This window comes from Enhydra lutris, unplaced genomic scaffold, assembly GCF_002288905.1.
Source record: "Enhydra lutris kenyoni isolate GAN:26980312 unplaced genomic scaffold, ASM228890v2 scaffoldscaffold3, whole genome shotgun sequence".
In the NCBI taxonomy this organism is placed as follows: domain Eukaryota; kingdom Metazoa; phylum Chordata; class Mammalia; order Carnivora; family Mustelidae; genus Enhydra; species Enhydra lutris.
This window is the reverse complement of record NW_019154087.1, coordinates 4,203,680-4,224,033: the sequence shown is the minus strand read 5'-3', so window position 1 is coordinate 4,224,033 and position 20,354 is coordinate 4,203,680. Positions and strand designations below refer to the sequence as shown.

At 36.0% G+C, this 20,354-nt stretch overlaps 1 protein-coding gene across 1 annotated transcript in view; it reads left to right on the top strand.

Annotated features, from left to right (window-relative positions):
• Positions 1-20,354, top strand: part of LOC111155028 (La ribonucleoprotein domain family member 1B) — a 131,905-nt gene that overhangs the window by 87,207 nt on the left and 24,344 nt on the right. Inside the window, exon 12 of the mRNA XM_022515046.1 lies at positions 5,886-6,009. Within this exon, the coding sequence (XP_022370754.1) occupies positions 5,886-6,009 (124 nt within the window). The remainder of the gene's footprint in view (positions 1-5,885; positions 6,010-20,354) is intronic.

Sequence of the window (20,354 nt, the reverse complement as noted above, 5' to 3'; positions counted from 1 at the left end):
GATGAATGTTTGGGCTTTTTCCATAGTTTGGCTATTGTTGATAATGCTGCTGTAAACATCGGGTTGCATGTACGCCTTCGAATCTGTATTTTTGTATCCTTTGGGTAAATACCTAGTGGAATTTCTGGATCATAGGGTAGTTCCAGGTTTAACTTTTTGAGGAACCTCCATACTGTTTTCCAGAGTTGTACCAGTTTCATTCCCAGCAACAGTACAAGAGGAGTCCAAAAGGGGAAAGATTTCTTAAGAAGGAAATTATAGAATGAAGGAAATGACTTATAAAATGCACTACATTAAAAACTTTTTTCATTGGCAGTAATCTTTTCGATATCAGCCACAGCAACTTCTTTCAAGATATGTCTCGAAAGGCAAAGGAAACAAAAGCCAAAATAAACTTTTGGGACTTCATCAAAATCAAAAGCTTCTGCACAGCAAAGGAAACAGTCAAGAAAACAAAGAGGCAACCCACGGAATGGGAGAAGATATTTGCAAATGACAGTACAGACAAAAGATTGATATCCAGGATCTATAAAGAACTCCTCAAACTCAACACACACAAAACAGATAATCATATCAAAAAATGGGCAGAAGATATGAACAGACACTTCTCCAATGAAGACATACAAATGGCTATCAGACACATGAAAAAATGTTCATCATCACTAGCCATCAGGGAGATTCAAATTAAAACCACATTGAGATATCACCTTACACCAGTTAGAATGGCCAAAATTAGCAAGACAGGAAACAACATGTGTTGGAGGGGATGCGGAGAAAGGGGAACCCTCTTACACTCTGGTGGGAATGCAAGTTGGTGCAGCCTCTTTGGAGAACAGTGTGGAGATTCCTCAAGAAATTAAAAATAGAACTTCCCTATGACCCTGCAATTGCACTACTGGGTATTTACCCCAAAGATACAGATGTAGTGAAAAGAAGGGCCATCTGTACCCCAATGTTTATAGCAGCAATGGCCACGGTTGCCAAACTGTGGAAAGAACCAGGATGCCCTTCAATGGACGAATGGATAAGGAAGATATGGTCCATATACACTATGGAGTATTATGCCTCCATCAGAAAGAATGAATACCCAACTTTTGTAGCAACATGGACGGGACTGGAAGAGATTATGCTGAGTGAAATAAGTCAAGCAGAGAGAGTCAATTATATGGTTTCACTTATTTGTGGAGTATAACAAATAGCACGGAGGACATGGGGAGTTAGTGGAAGGGAGTTGGGGGAAATTGGAAGGGGAGGTGAACGATGAGAGACTATGGACTCTGAAAAACAATCTGAAGGGTTTGAAGAGGTGGGGGGGTGGGAGGTTGGGGGAACCAGGTGGTGGGTATTAGGGCACGGATTGCATGGAGCACTGGGTGTGGTACAAAAACAATGAATACTGTTGTGCTGAAAATAAATTAAAAAAATGATTAAAAATTAAAAAAAAACCACTTTTTTCACCAAAAGACACCATGAAAGAGTGAAAAGGCAAATTCCTTCTTCCACAGAGTGGAAGAAGACATTTTCAACATTTTATAAAGAGGTCTCATAAATCAGTAAGAGAAAGAAATCTGCAGAAAAATGAGTAATAGAATTGGGGGCATCTGGGTGGCTCAGTCAATAAAGCCTCTGCCTTTGGCTCAGGTCATAGTCCCAGGGTCCTGGGATGGAGCCCTGCGTTGGCTCCCTGCTCAGTGGGGAGCTTTTTTCTCCTTCTCCCTGCCCGCCCCCATTTGTGCTGTCTCTATATCTTTCTCTCTATCAAATAAATAAAATCTTCTAAAAAAATGAGTAATAGAATTGAATGGTCCAAATAAAATATAATAAATGTTCTTAGCAGTATTAAGTAATCAGAAAGATGCAAATTAAAACTGTAATGTGCCTACACATAGATCTACCAGAGTGGCTATATATTTAAAGTTTTGAATTTTTATTTTGAGATACTGAGTTCCAGGATGTTGGAAATATAGTACAGAGAGGTCCAGTGTATGCTTCACCTGGTTCCCTCCAAAGTTTATATCTTACATAATTGAAGCACAATATTAAAACCAGGATATTGACATTTCTTATCACAAATGTGTGTGTATAATTTTTTTTAAAAGATTTTATTATGAGAGAGAGAGAGAGAGAGAGAGAGAATGAGAGAGATCACAAGCAGGGAGGAAAGGGAGAAGCAGGCTCCCTTCTACCAAGCAGGGAGCCTGATGCCGGCTTGATTCCAGGACCCTGGGATCATGACCTGAGCCTAAGGCAGATGCTTAACTGAGCCACCCAAGTGCCTCATATGTGTCTAGTTTTATGTCACTTTATCACATGTGTAGATGCATGTAACTACCATCACAGTCAAGAAACTGAACTATTTTATCACCACATGGATCTCCCTTAAGCTGTAAGACTCATATTCATGGGTCTCTCCTTCATTGTTCCTAACCTCTGGTCACCACTAATCTGTTCTCCATCTCTATAATTTTTCATTTTGATAATGTTCTATAAATAGAATCATAGAGCATATGACCTTTTGAGATTGATGTATTTTTTATAAGATTTTATTTATTTTTAAATTCTATTTTATTTTTTCAGTGTTCCAGGATTCATTGTTTATGCATCACACTCAGTGCTCCATGCAATATGTGCCCTCCTTAATATCCACCACCAGGCTCACCCAACCCCCTACCCTTCCGCTCCAAAACCCTCAGTTTGTTTCTCAGAGTCCACAGTCTCTCATGCTTCATCTCCCCCACCAATTTACCCCAATTCACTTTTCCTTTCCTTCTCCTAATGTCCTCAGTGTTATTCTTTATGCTCCACAAGTAAGTGAAACCATATGATAATTGACTTTCTCTGCTTGACTTACTTCACTCAGCATAATCTTCTCCAATCCTGTCCATGTTGACAGAGAGAGAGGAGAGAGTGCAAGCAGGGGGAGGGGCAGAGGGAGAAGTAGACTCCCTGCTGAGCAGGGAGCCTGATGCGGGACTCCATCATAGTACCCTGGGATCATGACCTGAGCTGAAGCAGACTCTCAACTGAGCTACCCAGGCGCCCTGAGATTGATATTTTTTAATCATAATGCCCTTGAGGTCCATCAGGTTGTTGTGTATGTATATCCATAGTTTGGTCCTTTTTAGAATGACTACGTATTTTTTAAACTGACAGTACCAAATGTTGGTGAGGATATAGAGCAATATACACTGCTAGTGGGAACAGAAATAGGTACAACCACTGTGAAAACATTATTTGGCATTTTGTACGAAAGTTGAAGCATATCACCCTTTTCAACAATTCCAATTCTAGTAAACATTCAATAAAATGTGTTCTTTGGGGTGCCTGGGTACCTCAGTCAGTTGAGCATCCTGACTCTTGGTTTTAGCTCAGGTCATGATCGCTGGGTCATGAGATCAAGTTCCACATCAGCACCAGAGTCTGCCTGAAATTCTCCCTCTTCCTTCCCCCTTCCCTGCTCTCTCTAAAATATATAAAATCTTTAAAAAATGTATATCTCTGTTAGCAAGAGAAGTGTTTTGTAAAAATATATTTATAGCAACATTATTTGTGATTTCTATAATCTGGAAAGGAATTGAATGCTTACCAACAGTGTAATGGATTTTTTAAAATTATGGTGTGATCATACAATAGAATACCATAGAGCAGGGATGAGGAAATTTTTTGTGTGAAGAGCTACATAGTAAATATTTTAGTCTTTATAGGTGATACATTGTGCCAACTACTCTGAGTTGTAGCAATGAAGCAGACATGAAATTAAGCAAATGGGTGTGGAGGTGGTCCAGTGTAACTATTTACAAAAACCTGTTTGGCCTTTGGGGGCTGTAGTTTGGGGACCTCTGCTGTAGTGTTACAAACTATCAATGAATCTCATAAAGATAATTTTGCATATAAGAAACCATACATTATGATTACATTTTTATAAAGTTCAAAACTGGGCAAAATACCTATAGTATTAAAGTCAGCTAATTGATTGTCTTTAGGAAGAGGAAGTGGGTAGTGACCGGAAGGAACATGAAAGTTACTTCTAGGGTGCGGTGATGTCTTTACCTGAATGGTGGTAACACAGATCTGTTCACTTTTGATTACTCATTGAGATGTATACTTATGATTAATGCACTTCTCTAGTGTGTATATGCATATATGTGTGTGATGCCTTAATTAATTTAAAAAGTGAAAACAGAAACATATCACTTTTGTTCCCATCAGGTTAGAAATATATTTATCTCTGACATATGATAATCATAGTAGTAAGTTTTTTTTTTTAGTAGGAATTGGTAATAACAAGATAAGGGACAGTGAGGAGTAATGACTCTGAATTAGCTTAAAGAGCTTATTGAAGAATTTTGGGAGAGCAGGATTGGTATAGGACAAACCAAAATAATAATTTTTTAAAAAAGATTTTATTTATTTATTTGACACAGAGAGAGAGATAGGAAGCACAAGCAGGGGAAGAGGCAGGCAGAGGGAGAGGGAGAAGCAGACTCCCCGCTGAGCAGAGTCCCATGCAGAACTTGATCCCAGCACCCCAGGATCATGACCTGAGCCTAAGGCAGACCCTAACTGACTGAGCCACCCAGGCGCCCCTGAAGTAATCACTTAATGTATTCTCATGAAAACATGATAGATTCTAGTTTAAAAGACTTGCAGGATCTAATGAATGGAGTGAGCTAACAACTGTTCATGTTTGAAGGCAGAAGGGAAAGATTGTTTGGTTAGCTGTTAAGAGCAAGGTACTGTGACTGTTTTGTGATGATGATATTTAGTTTGTCCATCTGACAGTTTTGTTATGTTTTTTACCTGCTAAGACCCTCTCTGGATGTTGTTCTCTAATGGGTCATGGACCCATTCATACTGAGTGATGTAGGTGTGATACAGGGTTTATTGGCAGAAACTTAACAAAAAGTAGAGTGCAGGGAATCTCTCAAACTCCCTTTTTATTTCACAGCTTAGGCCAGGCATGAATGGTCCTCATGCACCATGGCCAAATGACCTTATATTAAAGACTGGCCTCTACTCTCTAATCCTCTTTAATATGTAGGTCAGGGCAGAGAACATTTAAGTGACTATGTAACAGTCATTAGAAAAGGGAAGCTTCAGCAGCCCAAGAGGTAGGGATGGCCTGTTCTTCCTTCAAGCTCAAAACACTCAGACCTACTAAGCCTTCTTGCTGCTAACCTTATAAATGGTTGTTGGAAATGAACCTCCAGGGCCATCTAGATTTATTTTTCATCACATGTTTCCTATTACTAGAAAATGAAGTAAAAACTTCTTGGCCTGGTATAAAGGTCTTCTCATAGCTTTCTCACATTTCCATATCAGGCCTTTTTGCCACCGATTCTATATAGATTTTCTCATTAACTGAATTATTTTCTAATAAATGATTGTTTATTCTAAGCTTCTCATCTGAATTTCTCATTCTTGTCCCATCTCTTCTGTAATGCCTCCCTGATGATCTCAATTCTTATACCAAATATTACCATTTTTCGTATGCTGCCTAATATTTTAATTTTTCTGTGTACCTTTCTTTTTTCCCATCTAACTTGTAAATTCCTTAAGGGTAGGGAACATACATTATTAGATTACTTTGTAGCCTCTATAATACCCTAGTGAACTTGTGTGTAAATGCTCAACAAATAATGAATGATTTAGAATGTGTGCTCTTATAACGTATTTTAATTATATAATATTCATAATATTTTGGGGGTTCTCTGTGCCTCTTTTAGATTCTAAACATTAATTGTTAATAAGTATAATGCTAGATTCTTTATTAGGACATTTTTTCTGTTGTAGTTAAACTCAGTTTTTTGAGATTGGTAACAATTATTGTTTGTTGGTCACTCTCCTAGCCAGTTGAGTAATTAGATTCCTCCATTCTACTTCAGCAAGAAGTTGAGAACTTTAAGAAGCTAAATCTCATTAGTAAAGAGCAGTTCGAAAACCTAACACCTGAACTTCCTTTTGAGCCAAACCAAGAAGCTTGGGTAGCACCTTCACAGTCCAGGCAAGGTATGTAAATCTGCTTTTGTGTGTAATAGTTTCTGAATAGTATTAAAGCACTTCTAAATTGTTTTCAAAGTTTGCTGCTTTTCTATCTGTGGAAAACGTTTAGGTATCTGGTAAAAGACTAGAATTTTAAAACTCAACTGTTACTTATCCTTTGGCGGACTTCAAAACATTTTAGAGACTTGACAGTACAGACTGTAAATTTGGTAAGTCAGCCTTACAGTATAATCCCACCTTAACTTCTGTTGAACAGGCAGGTGAGCACACAGGTGATGTAGGAGTCATCTGTTGTAACACCACAACATGCTCAAACCCAGATGCTTACTGAAAAGCAAGCAGGATTGGTTGGTTCTTTATGTGTCTCATTTGATTTTGAGGTTGCTGGAAATGCTTCTCTTTTTGAAATAAAATTTTTCACTGACTTGCTGATTCCCTAAAATATACAACTAACACCATTCTTTTGTCCTAAGGCCTTAGCTTAGTGTGAATATATAAATACATTTGGGAGATACATAAATTGAATCCGACATTTTCAGGCAAGTGTAAGTGGTTTTGTTATAGTTTTTCATGAAGGCAGGTTAAAGAAAAACTTTTAATTTGGAAAGCTTCAAGTATATGCCAAAATAAAACAAATTGTATAATGTAATGAAACCCCCATGTACCCATTTGCTACTAATTTCATAGCCAATTTTGTTTCATCTTAGCTCCACTCATTATCTTTACTCCCACTAGATAATTTTGAAGCAAACTTCTGATTATTATTAATATTTTTCATTCCTACATATTTATGTATGTGTCCTTAAAAAGAACTCTTTTAAACACATAAATAACATATGCCATTATCACAGCTAAAATTAATATTAATTCCTTAATATCAAATATCTATTCGTACTCACTTTTCCTCAATTATCACTTAAAAAAATTGGGATCCGTATGAATTTGAACATTCCAAGATTGATATGTGTTGTTTAATCTATAGGTTCAAAGTAATTTTTTTCCTTGCAACTTATTGTTGAAGGAACTGGGTTGTCCTGTAGAATGTCTCACATTCTGGGTTTTGCTGATTGCATCACCTCAGTTTCATTCAGTCTGTTTTCTGGTCCTGAATTTTCTGTAACTATTATTTTGATATAGAGGCTTCATCAGATTGAGGCTTAAATTTTTGTGAGAATATGTCATAGGTAATTATTGAATATTTCTACCAAGAGGCACATAATGCTCAATTGTCTGTCTCATTATGGCCTTAATAGCATTGATAATCATTGCTTGGAGCTTTTATGTCACAAGGGGCTGCAAAGTGGTGATAATTATGTTTTTATCATTGCTTCTTAAATTTAGTAGAATACTTCCATAAAGAGAAATTCCCCCTAATTGGCTATTTGTTTACCCTCAGATAGAGTTCTTACAGAAAAGAGAATAAGTGCTCAATTTTTTCTCTTTGTTCACTAGTTTTCAAAGTAATGAACTGGTTCCCTAACATCTTTCATTGATGACCAATGACATTTAATTTTTGTGTTCATTTTAAATTATCCTTATGGTTTCATAAATGTATTAGATGTGTTTCACTGTATTGTAGTTAATTTTTTAAAAGATTTTATTTGAGAGAAAGGGAGAGAGCACAAGCAGGGGTGGAGGAAGAACAAAGAGAGAGAAGCAGACTTCTCATTGAGCAGGGAGCCAACATGGGACTTGATTCCGGAACCCCTAGATAATGACTTGAGCTGCGGGGAGATGCTTAACCGACTGAGGCACCCAAATGCCCCTGTTGTAGTTATTGATCCTTTCGCCATTCATCAGTTAGTGGCTTTTAGCTCCAAGTCCATCTTGCATTGCTTTCTTCTGTGATAGGTGGAATTGGGCTGTTTAACTGTTTTGTTTGCCAGCAGGCATGATAAGCGTTTTGTCAGTGCTTGCGTTGCTACTGAGTTATTTATTGTTTCTGGGGTTTTTTGATTGAAAGAGTTTAGAGATTTTCTTTTTAAAGAAAAATACACTAGGGGAGCCTGGGTGGCTCAGTTGGTTGAGCATCTGCCTTTTGCTTGGGTTGTGATCCCCGGGTACTGGGATCAAGCCCCATCTCCCTTTTACCCCTGCTCATGCTCTCTCTTGCTATCTCTCTTTCTCTCTCAAGTAAATAAGTAAAATCTTAAAAAAAAAAAGAAGTGGAAAATACATTATAAACTCATGTTGATATTTTCTGTTCAACTTTAGGATTAAAGGTTTTAATTTTAATTTGTTTGATTTTGTATTTGTACTGCTTTTTACTTACATGAAAAGAAAATCTTTGTTCCTAACCTCAGTAGCAGGATTATTTACTTATTTATTCTTTGATAAAATAGTTTTAGAATAATAACATTAAATACTACTATTACTATGAATACTGAAAGGTTACTTCTTTTAAATATCTTTAAACTTTTATTTTTTTATTTGAGACAGAGAGTGAGCAAGAGAGCACAAGCTTGGGGTAGGGGTAGAGGGAGAGGAAGAAGCAGACTTCCTGCCAAAAATTTTTTTTTTAACCATTCTTAGAGTATTCCACTAAGTATGTTCAGGCTAATTATAAGATTTTTTTGCCTTGTTTAATCTGAGTACATTAAAATTGATCATTTATGCTCCTCAGTACATTGTGGAGAGAATGAATGGAAGTCCCAAATTAGGAGATGAATTTTGTAGTGCATAAAAGTAATAAAAAATTGGTATAATAAAAATCTTAAATTGTAAAAATCAACATGAAAAAAATGGTAATATCAACAGAAAAAGTAGTAGATGAAACATTAAGTGGAAATTCATACAGAGAAAAACTGAATGGCCAGTAAATTTGCAAAGATGCTCTCATCTTTACTTTGTTGCATATACCAATTGAAATCACAGTGACATATCCTATTATAACCCAACAGTTTCACTTTAAGAGATATTCTTGTAAATGTTTACCAAAAGACCACTTACAGTAACATTGTTCATAATAGAAAAAAACAAGTGAAAATTTTAAAATGCCCATTTATAGTACACTATATTGTAAAATGTGCTATATTCATATAAAGGGAAAATATACAGCAGTGGAAATGAAAGAACTAAAGCTACATGTGACAAAATGGGTTAATCTTAAAAATAGAAGATGTATAAAATAAGCTAGACACAAAGGAGTTCACTCAATGTAATATCATATAAAACAAAATTCATGGTACATGCATAGCACATGGGAACCATGAACAGCAAGGGGAATTGTTAATACAAAAATTTAATGATTATTTACTCCTGAGAGAAGGGTAGAATCCCATTCGGAAGGTCTGCATATAGGCTTGCCTGCATCTGGAATTTATGTGTTGTTCTAATTGGTGGGTATGTGGGTATCAACTCTGTGTTTGCCTTCCTAGGTAAAGTAAGCTCTTTAAGTTAAATCTCATTATTTGCACCAGGGCTTTTTTTTTTTTTTTTTTTTAAATAAAGTGCTCTTGAAAACTTGAATTTCTTCCATACTTAATTTCTTGTTCTCAGTTTAAGTCTTCTCTATTTTTTTAAAAAGATTTTTATTTATTTATTTGAGAGAGAGACAGTGAGAGAGAGCATGAGCAAGGAGAAGGTCAGAGGGAGAAGCAGACTCCCCATGGAGCTGGGAGCCCGATGCGGGACTCGATCCCGGGACCCCAGGACCACGACCCGAGCCGAAGGCAGTCGTCCAACCAACTGAGCCACCCAGGCGTCCCAAAGTCTTCTCTATTTTTAAATTTATATACACATTTATTAATCTTTATTAGTGTACTACAAGTTCCAATTTTAAAAAACAGGATCAAAAAATTAGCAAAAATTAAGAAGATAGAGTCAATCCAATATTTCTATGATAAAAAAATGTTGAATACATCCATTCCTGATTAAAATGCTTCAAAGTATAGGGATAGAGTGAATATTCCTCAACTTAATAAAATCTATCTATGAAAAACCCACAGGAATATCATTCTCAATGAGGAAAAGCTGACAGCTATCCCTTTGAGATCAGGAACATGACAATGATGCCCACTCTTGCCACTGTTGTTCAACATAGTACTAGATGTCCTAGCAATAGCAATCAGACAACAAAAAGAAATAAAAGGTATTCAGATTGGCAAAGAAGACGTCAAACTTACTCTCTCCACAGATTACATGATACTTTATATGGAAAACCCAAAAGACTCCACCCCTAAGCTACTAGAACTCATACAACAGTTCAGTAATGTGGCAGACTACAAAATCAATGTATAAAAATCATAAAAATGCAAATCATAAATGCAAATGCAAATCATAAAAATAAAAAATCAATGTATAAAAATCATAAAGATGCTTTCTTATACACTAACAATGAAAATATAGAAAGGGAAATTAGAGAATCAATTCCATTTACTATAGCACCAAGAACCATGACGTAACTGGGAATAAACCTAACCAAAGAGGTAAAGGATCTGTATTCAAGGAACCACAGAAAACTCATGAAAGAAGCTGAAGAAGACATAAAAAGATGGAAAAGCATTCCATGCTCATGGATTAGAAGAATAAACATTGTCAAGATGTCTATACTGCCTAGAGCCATCTATACTTTCAGTGCCATCCCAATCAAAATTCCACTGGCATTTTTCAAAGTGCTGGAACAAACAATCCTAAATTTGTATGGAACCAGAAGAAACCCCGAATTGCTAAGGAAATGTTGAAAAGGAAATACAAAACTGGGGGCACCACATTGCCTGATTTCAAGCTTTACTAGAAAGCTGTGATCACCAAGACAGCATGGTACTGGCACAAAAACAGACACATAGACCAGTGGAACAGAGTAGAGAGCCCAGATATGGACCCGCAACTCTGTGGTCAAATAATCTTCAACAAAGCAGGAAAAAATATACAGTGGAAAAAAGACAGTTTCTTCAATAAATGGTGCTGGGAAAATAGGTGCGTGTAGAAGAAAATAACTTGACCATTCTCTTACACCATACACAAAGATAACTCAAAATGGATAAAAGACTTCAATGTGAGGCACAAATCTGTCAAAATCCTAGAGGAGAACATAGGCAGTAACCTCTTCAACATTGGCCACAGCAACCTCTTTTAAGACATGTCTCCAAAGGCAAAGGAAACAAAAGCAAAAATGAATTTTTGGGACTTCGTCAAGATCAAAAGCTTCTGCACAGCAAAGGAAACTGTCAACAAAACAAAGAGGCAACCCATGGAATGGGAGAAGATATTCGCAAATGACACTACAGACAAAGGGCTGATATCCAAGAACTATAAAGAACTCTTCCAACTCAACACACACAAAACAGATAATCACATCAAAAAATGGACAGAAGACATGAATAGACACTTCTCTAAAGAAGACATACAAATGGCTAACAGACACATGGAAAAATGTTCATCATCATTAGTCATCAGGGAGATTCAAATCAAAACCACATTGAGATACCACCTTACACCAGTTAGAATGGCCAAAATTAATAAGACAGTAAACAACAAGTGTTGGAGAGGATGTGGAGAAAGGGGAACCCTCTTACACTGTTGGTGGGAATGCAAGTTGGTGCAGCCACTTTGGAAAACAGTGTGGAGATTCCTTAAGAAATTAAAAATAGAGCTACCCTATGACCCTGCAATTGCACTACTGGGTATTTACCCCAAAGATACACATATAGTAAGAAGAAGACCATCTGTACCTCAATGTTCATAGCAGCAATGGCCACAGTCACCTAAGTGTGAAGAGCCAAGATGCCCTTCAACAGATGGATGGATGAAGAAGATATGGTCCATATATATATAATGGAATATTATGCCTCCATCAGAAAGGATGAATACCCACTTTTTTATCAACGTGGACAGGAGGAGATTATGCTGAGTGAAATAAGTCAAGCAGAGGAGTCAATTATCATATGGTTTCACTTACTTGTGGAGCATAAGGAATAACACAGAGGACATTGGGAGAAGGTGAGGAGAAAGGTGTTGGGAGAAATCCCAGGAGGAGACGAACCATGAGAGACTTCGGACTCTGAGAAACAAACAGGGTTTTGGAGGGGAAGGGGGTGGGGGTTTGGGTGAGCCCGGTGGTGGATATTAAGGAGGGCCCATATTGCATGGAGCACTAGGTGTAATGCATAAACAGTGAATCTTGGAACACTGAAAAAATAAAGTAAAAAAAAAAAATGTTGAATAGATTAACTTTCAGTTTGAAAAACAATTATGGATGATTTAAAGAAAAATCAGCTCTCTGCTGAATAAAGTATACCAAATGATTGACAGGTGAAAAGTGAGGTGGGGGAAGGGTTCTTGGGTGGCTCAGTTGTTTGAGTGTGGACTCTTGATTTTGGCTCAGGTCTCATGACCTCAGTATTATGCTTCCTGCTGAACAGGACTCTGGGATCATGACCTGAGCTGAAGGCAAACACTTAACAACTGAGCCATACAGGAGCCCTTCTTTTTATTTTTTAACTTATTTTATGTTTTTAATTTTTTTTAACATTTTATATATTTATTTAACAAGAGCATGTTTTGAGGGAGAGAGAGAATAAGCAGGAGGAGCAGTAGGCAGAGGGAGAGGGAGAAGTAGGCTCCCTGCTGAGCAAGGAGCTCAGTCTGGGGCTTAATCCCAGGACCCTGAGATCATGCAAAGACAGATGCTTAACCAACTGAGCCACCCAGGTGCCCCTGTTTTTAATTTTTTATTGAAGTATATAGTCAATTGTTTTCTTATTGAGCTTTGAGAGTTCTCTATTCTGGATACAAGTTTGGATGTACATATTTTGTTAGCCATATCTGTATTTTATGGTTTGGTGCTATTGTAAATGGTGCTTTAAAATCTTTAGTTTCCAATTGTTTATTGCTATTATGTAGAAATATGATTGATTTTCCTATATTATCCTTTGTGATGTTAATTTTATGTGTCAACTGGATCAGAAGTTGCCCAAATATTTGGTTAAACAATATTTCTGGGTTTATCAGTGAGGCTGTTTCTGGATGAAATTAGTATTTTAATTGGCTTAGTTAAGTAGGTTTCCTTCCCCAATGTGGGTAGGAGTCATCCAACCCAGTAAGGGCCTGAATAGAACATTTTAAGAGCTGAACAAAAATTGGTTGGAAGAGAACAGTACCAGAGCAGAAGTAGTCAGGAGCACTCCATGGACAGGAATTCAGGGAAAGACTTTTATGGAGAAATGGCAGAGACAAAGTAAAGAAATTATACACTGGCTATAGCTTATAGCCTGGTTCGCTGTTTGTGATTGGTTTTCCTTATGTTTCAATTTCATAACCTTTGGGTATTTACAATTTCAGATTTTGGTTTTTTTATGTAAGCCAACATGGCATTAGGCCACCTGTGTCCAGTGGCCTCATTGTTTAATTAATTTACGATGTTTTTGTTGTGTGGCTTTCAGGGAAGACCCCTGAATATCTGAATGGAAGTTTCCAACCAGAGTTAACTGATCAATAGTAGTCTTAAATGACTTTTTGTTAACTCTCATCAGATTTTGAAATATTAGTCTGTATGTTATAAAAAACTTCAATGTTTATGAAAACTGAATGCAAGTTTGAGGAAAAATTGTGCTTTGTGTAGTTTGCAGGCTATGTTTTCAGGCATAAATCTCTATTGGTCTGGTAAGGAATATTTTCTTCCTACTTTACTACATGTGTGATATTATCATTCCACATTGAAAGTGGGAGTGATCAAGATTCATGAAGGCTTTGGCAAGGAACTCAGCCTTGTTAACTGCAGGAATAATAAAATAAAATATTAAGAAAGAAAGTGGAGGGGCACCTGGGTGGCTTAGTCAGTTGGCCTCTGTCTTCAGCTCCGGTCATGGTCCCAGGGTCCTGGGATTGAGCCCCGCATTGGGCTCCCTGCTTGGCAGGAAGCCTGCTTCCCCCTCTCCCACTCCCCCTGCTTATGTTCCCTCTCTCTGTGTGTCTCTCTCTGTCAAATAAATAAATAAAATCTTAAAAAAGCAAGCAAGCAAGCAAGCAAGCAAGAAAGAAAGAGGATACGGGTGCTTGGGGTGGCTCAGTCAGTTCAGTGCCCAACTCTTGATTTCATTCAGGTCATGATCTCAGGATCATGAGATTGAGCCCCGCCTTGGCTCTGTGTTCAGTGCACAGTCTGCTTCAGATTCTCTCCCTCTCTTTCTGCCCCTCCTCCCGCTTGCAAACATGCTCTCTAATTAAATAACTAAATTTCTTTCAAAAAAAAAAAAGAGAGTGGATAAATACAGAGAGCCCAACAGACATAAGGCCTTGAATATCCAATAAAGATATCCATTTGGGTATGTGAGCCAATTATCATTGGCTCTGTCACACTCCCATCTCTTCCTTCTACTTCCTCTGCTACTTCTCTCTCCAAGTTTACAGAAACTACGTCCCTCTTTCTCCAAGTTCTATCTGGCCAATTTTCAGAGTGGTTGACACTCACAGGAACCCACTTTAAAATCCTGAAATCAACTAATTAACATAGAAAGCATTATTTGTTTCCAGGGTACAGGTCTATGATTCATCAGTCTTATATAATATCCAGTGCTCATTATAACACATACACTCCCCAGTATCCATCACCCAGCCCCCCCATCCTTCCACCACCCTTCCCTCTAGCAACCCTCAGTTTGTTTCCTTTGATTATGAGTCTCTTATGGTTTATTTCCCTCTCTGATTTCCTCTTATTTCATTTTTCTTCTCTTCCCCTATGGTCCTCTGCCTTGTTTCTTAAACTCCACATATGAATGAGATCATATGATAATTGTCTTTCTCAGATTGACTTATTTCACTTAGCATAATACTCTTTAGTTCTGTCCACATCCTTGTAAATGGCAATATTTCATTTTGATGGCTGTGTAATATTCCATTGTATATGTATACCACATCTTCTTTATCCATTCATGTGTTGATGGACATCTAAGCTCTTCCCATATTTGGCTATTGTGGACATTGCTGCTATAAACATTGGGGTACAGGTGCCCCTGTGGATCACTACATTTGTATCTTTGGCATAAAGAGCCAGTAGTGCAATTTCTGGGTTGGAGGGTAGTTCTATTTTCAACTTTTTGAGAAACCTCTATCTTGTTTTCCAGAGTGACTGCACCAGCTTGCATTCCCCTTCTGGCAACTTTTAATATTTTCTCTTTATCCCTTGTGGTAAGCAATTTAATTATGATTGTCTTGGTATAATTTTCTTCATGTTCCTGTGCTTGAGGCTTTTGAGTTTTTGGATATATGTGTGTATATATTTTTAATCAAATTTGGAAAAATTTCAGCCATTATTTTAAATTAACATTTTATACTTTATTATTTTTAAAAAGATTTTATTCATTTATTTGAGAGAGAAAGAGAGAGATGAGAGAGCACCCACAGAGGGAGAAGCAGGCTCCCTGTGGGGCTGGGATCAATGACCTGAGCTGAAAGCAGACGCTTAACTGACTGAGCCACCTGGGTGCCCCAATATTCTACATTGTAAAAACTTATTTTTTTCTGTACTTCTTTTCTGTTTCCTTTTCAATTATAAGAACTCAATTACATGTATATTAGACTACTTGAAGTTGTTCCATACCTCACTAATGCTCTCTCTCTTTTTTTTTCTTCCCCAGTTTCTTTTTCTCTCTGTTTTTGTTTGGGTTATTTCTATTCCTATGTCTTCATCAGTCTTTTCTTTTCTAATCTCTAATATATTTTTATACCCATTCAGTGCATTTTTAATCTCAGCTTTTATGTTTTTCTTCTCTAGAAGTTTAGTTATTATCATCTTTATCTCTTTTTGATATGTTTATACATTCCTCTACCTTACTGAATATATGAAATATAGTTGTAATGACTTCTTTTGTAAGCAAAGTGTAAATCCAGTATTTGGATTTATATCTAACTGCTCTGATACAGTGAGTACATGATAAATCAAAACTGACTTGCCATGGCCTAATCTGGCCACACCTTTACTTACATGTGATCTGTGGCTATTTTACAATGGCAGCATTGAGTAGTTTCATCAGCGACTTTATAACCTGAAAAGCCAAAAATATATACTGTCTTTAATTTACAGAAAACACTTGCTTAGTCCTGCTTCAAAGGCATTTTATTTTGAAAAGAAAACTAAATTGCCAGTCCTCGTGCAGCTTTTTTTTTTTTTTTTTTACTGTCAATCTTCATTGAACACCAACAGCATTATATTATTCTGGTTTTATAAAGGCAGTTCCTACCTATAAAGACAATGAGGGCTAGGGACAAGGTTCAGATGGTTCATGTATGCAACTGTCCCAAGATTTGATTAGACAGTCATAAAATTTGGAAAATCTTAAGCAGAAGAATAGTTAGCATACCCCTTCCTCCATTGGTTCTTAAACTTCAGCAAGTATCACATTCACCTAGAAGGCTTGTTAAAACAAATCAAACAACTCCATACCTAGAGTTTTTGATTTAGTAAATGGAGGTGGGACCTGAGCATGTACACTTCTAACAAGTTCACATGTCATGCTGATGATGCTGGTTAGGCCTATACTTTGAAAATCAGTACTTGATCCTAGTTCTCTAAAATCAGTCTTCTTTGATAAACTTGTAGCAGAAACTGTATGATTGACAGTCACAATTGAGGTTCCCTGAAGAGTGGTCTTTGGTTTTGTTTTGTTATAGCTTTTTTGAGGTATGGTTTACATACCCTAAAACTAACCCATTTGTGTACTCTTTCATGACTTTCAGAGATTTTGTATAGTTGTCCAGTAGCACCAGAATTCAGTTTTAGAACAATTTATCACACTAGAGAGCTCCCTTATGATCATTTGCAGTCAGTCTGAACACTCAATTTTAGTCTTTGAGGTTATCAGTGATCTGCTTTTTGTTGGAGGTTTCATATAAATGGAACCATATGATATGTTTTCATGTATCTGGCTTTTTTCAACTAATATAGTATATTTGAGATTAATCTATGTCATTGCTGATATTGATGCTTTTATTGCTAAGTAATATTCTATACTACAGACATACTACATTTTGTTTATCCAGTTGGTAGCTGATATTTTTATTTTTTCCAGTTATTGCTATTATGAAAAATGCTATTTTTGGACATTCTTGCACAAAAGATGCCCTATCATTTTGATTAAGAAGGTATGATGCCCAGATGATATTCATATAGCATCCTGGGCTTATAATTGTCTAAAAAATAACTTTAATATATTTCTTGTTACCTAATGATTTATACTTCTAATAATACAATTCTATATCTACTGTAAATATTTTAGCTATTTGCAGTTATCTTAACTATTTTTGATATTTTATCTCAAAATACTGCAAATTGGTATAGATACACTGTAAAAATTTTGTAAAATGTTTCTTTTGAGATAACACTCTATAGATCCTAGTCTTCACAAAATTGACCTATCTGCTCTTATTCGTGGGTAAAATTTACATGTAATTAAATAAAATAAAATAAATATAAAACTTTAATTTCTAATATGGAAATGTTCAGGTAAAATCAAAAGAAGGGAGGACTGTTTAATGAACCCCAGGTAATTTTCTTACCTAATTTTAACAATTGTTAATAGTTTGACATTTTTTTCATCCGTACCTTGTTCCCTATATGTTTTTGGTATTTCATGTTGAATCTCATTCCTTCAAATAAATACCATTACTTCTGCAAGTACCTAATTTTATATCACAAACATATATACGTGCAGTTTATGTTTGGTTTTCCGTGATGTCTGGTATATATCTTTTTCAAGTTGGTTGTTTGAATCAGGAACAAAGAAACATACATTCCATTTGATCGATAGGACAATTAAGTTACTCTTAATCTGAAAGCATTCCTCTTCTCTTATTTTTCCATGCCAATGACTCATTGAAAAAACTGGTTAAATTGTCATAAGATTTCTTATGATCCAGATTTACATGTTTCTATCTTCATATCAATCAGTGTATTCCTTTATCTCCTCTATTACCTATGAATTAGTACTTAGGTATAGAAGATTAAGTATATTCAGGATTTTAATTTTCTGGTGGCAAGACTTTTTCTTAGAAGGAGCTATTTACTTCCAATTACATCATACAGTGCCTTTTAGTCTGTCTTACTGCTGCTATTATTGATCATTGGATTTAAATGTTATTGGCCTGATCCCATTCATCATAAAGTTTCCCTTCAACTTCTTTTTTCTAAAGACTTTTTTCTTTTAGAACAGTTCTAGGGTCACAGTAAAATTAAGGGTAATATACAAAGATTTCCCATTTTTCTCCCTGCCCTGAGCTTACATGACCATCACCCATTTGGTGAAGGATGCTGCTTCCTCATAGCAATATCCCACATCAGAGTGGTGCATTTGTTACAATGGATGAACCTACACCAACACATCATAATAACCCAAAGTCCATAGTTTACATTAGTGTTCACTCCTGGAGTTGTACATTCTTTGGGTTTTGACAAATGTATAATGACATGTATCCATCACTATAGTGTCATACAAAGTAAAAATCCTTTGTATTTCACCTATTCACTTCTCCCCAACCATACCTCCAACCTCTGGCAGCCATTAACCTTTCCACTGTTTCCATAGTTTTCCATTCCCAGAATATTGAATAGTTGGAATTCTACAGTAAGTAGCCTTTTCACATTGGTTTCTCTTACTTAGTAATGTGCATTTAAAGTTCATCTGTGTCTTTTCATGGTTCATATGTTTTTAGGCACTGCATAATATTCCATTGTCTATAATATATACCAGTTTGTCCATTCACCTACTGAAGGACATCTTCATTGGTCCCAAGTTTTGTCAGTTATGAATAAAGGTACCTAGACATCCATGTGCAAGTTTTTGTGTAGACATAACTTTTCAGCTCCTTTGAGTAGGTACCAAAGAGGATGATTCCTAGATCATATAGTAAGATATGTTTAGCTTTGTACGAAACTGCCAAACTGTCTTCCAAAGTGACCGTACCATTTTGCATTTCCACCACTAATGAATAAGAGATCCTGTTGCTTCATATCCTTGGAAGCATTTGGTGTTGCCAGTATTCTAGATTTTGGCCATTCTCATAGGCGTATAGTGGTATTTGACTTTCATTTATATTTCCCCAATGAGATCTGATGTGGAACATCTTTGCCTATGATTATTTGCCATATATATCACTTCTTTAATGTATCTGTTGAGATTTATTAATTGGTTTGTTTTCTTATTGTTGAATTTTAAGAGTTCTTTATATATTTTGCGTAAAATTCCTCTATCAGATGTGTCTTTTGCAAATATTTTCAGCCTGTGACTTTTCTTATTCTCTTGACAGTGTCATTCGTGTATCAGATTTTTTTTTTTCATTTTAGTGAAGTCTACTTTATCAATTATTACTTTCAGGGATCATATCTTGGATGTTGAATCTCCTTTCAACATTTTACTAAATGGTTTTAGGAGTTATTGGTGGAAATTCCCTAGATTTTCTATTTCATTAGAGTTGCAAATGATCTTTATTTATTTATTTATTTTGCAAAATGATCTCTTTTTTAAATTTTTTAGTATTTTTTAATTCTATCATTCCTTCTGTGTTTCTTACCTAGAATTCTATAAATAAGAGTGTTCTTTTATCAACTCTTTTGTTACTCTGAATTTCAATTTTTCCAGGAAAGGAAGGATAAATGCTTGTTTCTTTCTCTGTGTTCAGTTTATCAATTTTTAGAACAATGAGTTTTGTGCCCTAGCAACCTACACATGTGATTAAGTTTTAAGGTACCATTATGAATTCATAGAACTTACTTATTTGACATCTTTAATCAATTTCAGTCATTATTTTTAGTGTTTAGAGTACTTCATTTTTGGCTGGTGGGGTCCACTGAAGTTTGCTGCTGTATCCTCATGACCTATTCTAGTTTTTGTTTTTGTGGGTTTTTTTTTTCTTTTTTAATTTCAGTGCTTTCTGACTGAATTCAGGCTCATATTATACTTTGTGCTCCAGACTTTATTTCTTTTAGAGGACCAAGTGGGAAATGGAATTTGAAAACCATAATCTGGATGTTAGGAAGCTTACTATTATTGTTCCTAGATCTTTAAATATTTAAATTTTAAATTGAACATATTTTTCAGTGTATAATCTTAGTTTTATCCTTGTGATTGTATAACTTTTTGATCCAAGGAAAATCTGTATTAACACAATTCAGTTATCAGTCATTTGGTGGGTGTATGTTTAACACTATTGTAGGCAGTGCTATACAAATATAAGATTGTGGCCCTTGCTTTCAGGGAACCACTGGGACTTGTTTTTACTGGCTAATGGGATAATATATAAAAAATAAATTTTAATTTAATAAATCAAACAATAAGAAAATGCCGAGGTGGCACAAAAGAAGAATTGATTAATTTTATTGGCAGAGATATTCAAGTAATGCTTCAAGTTCCCAGGGAAAG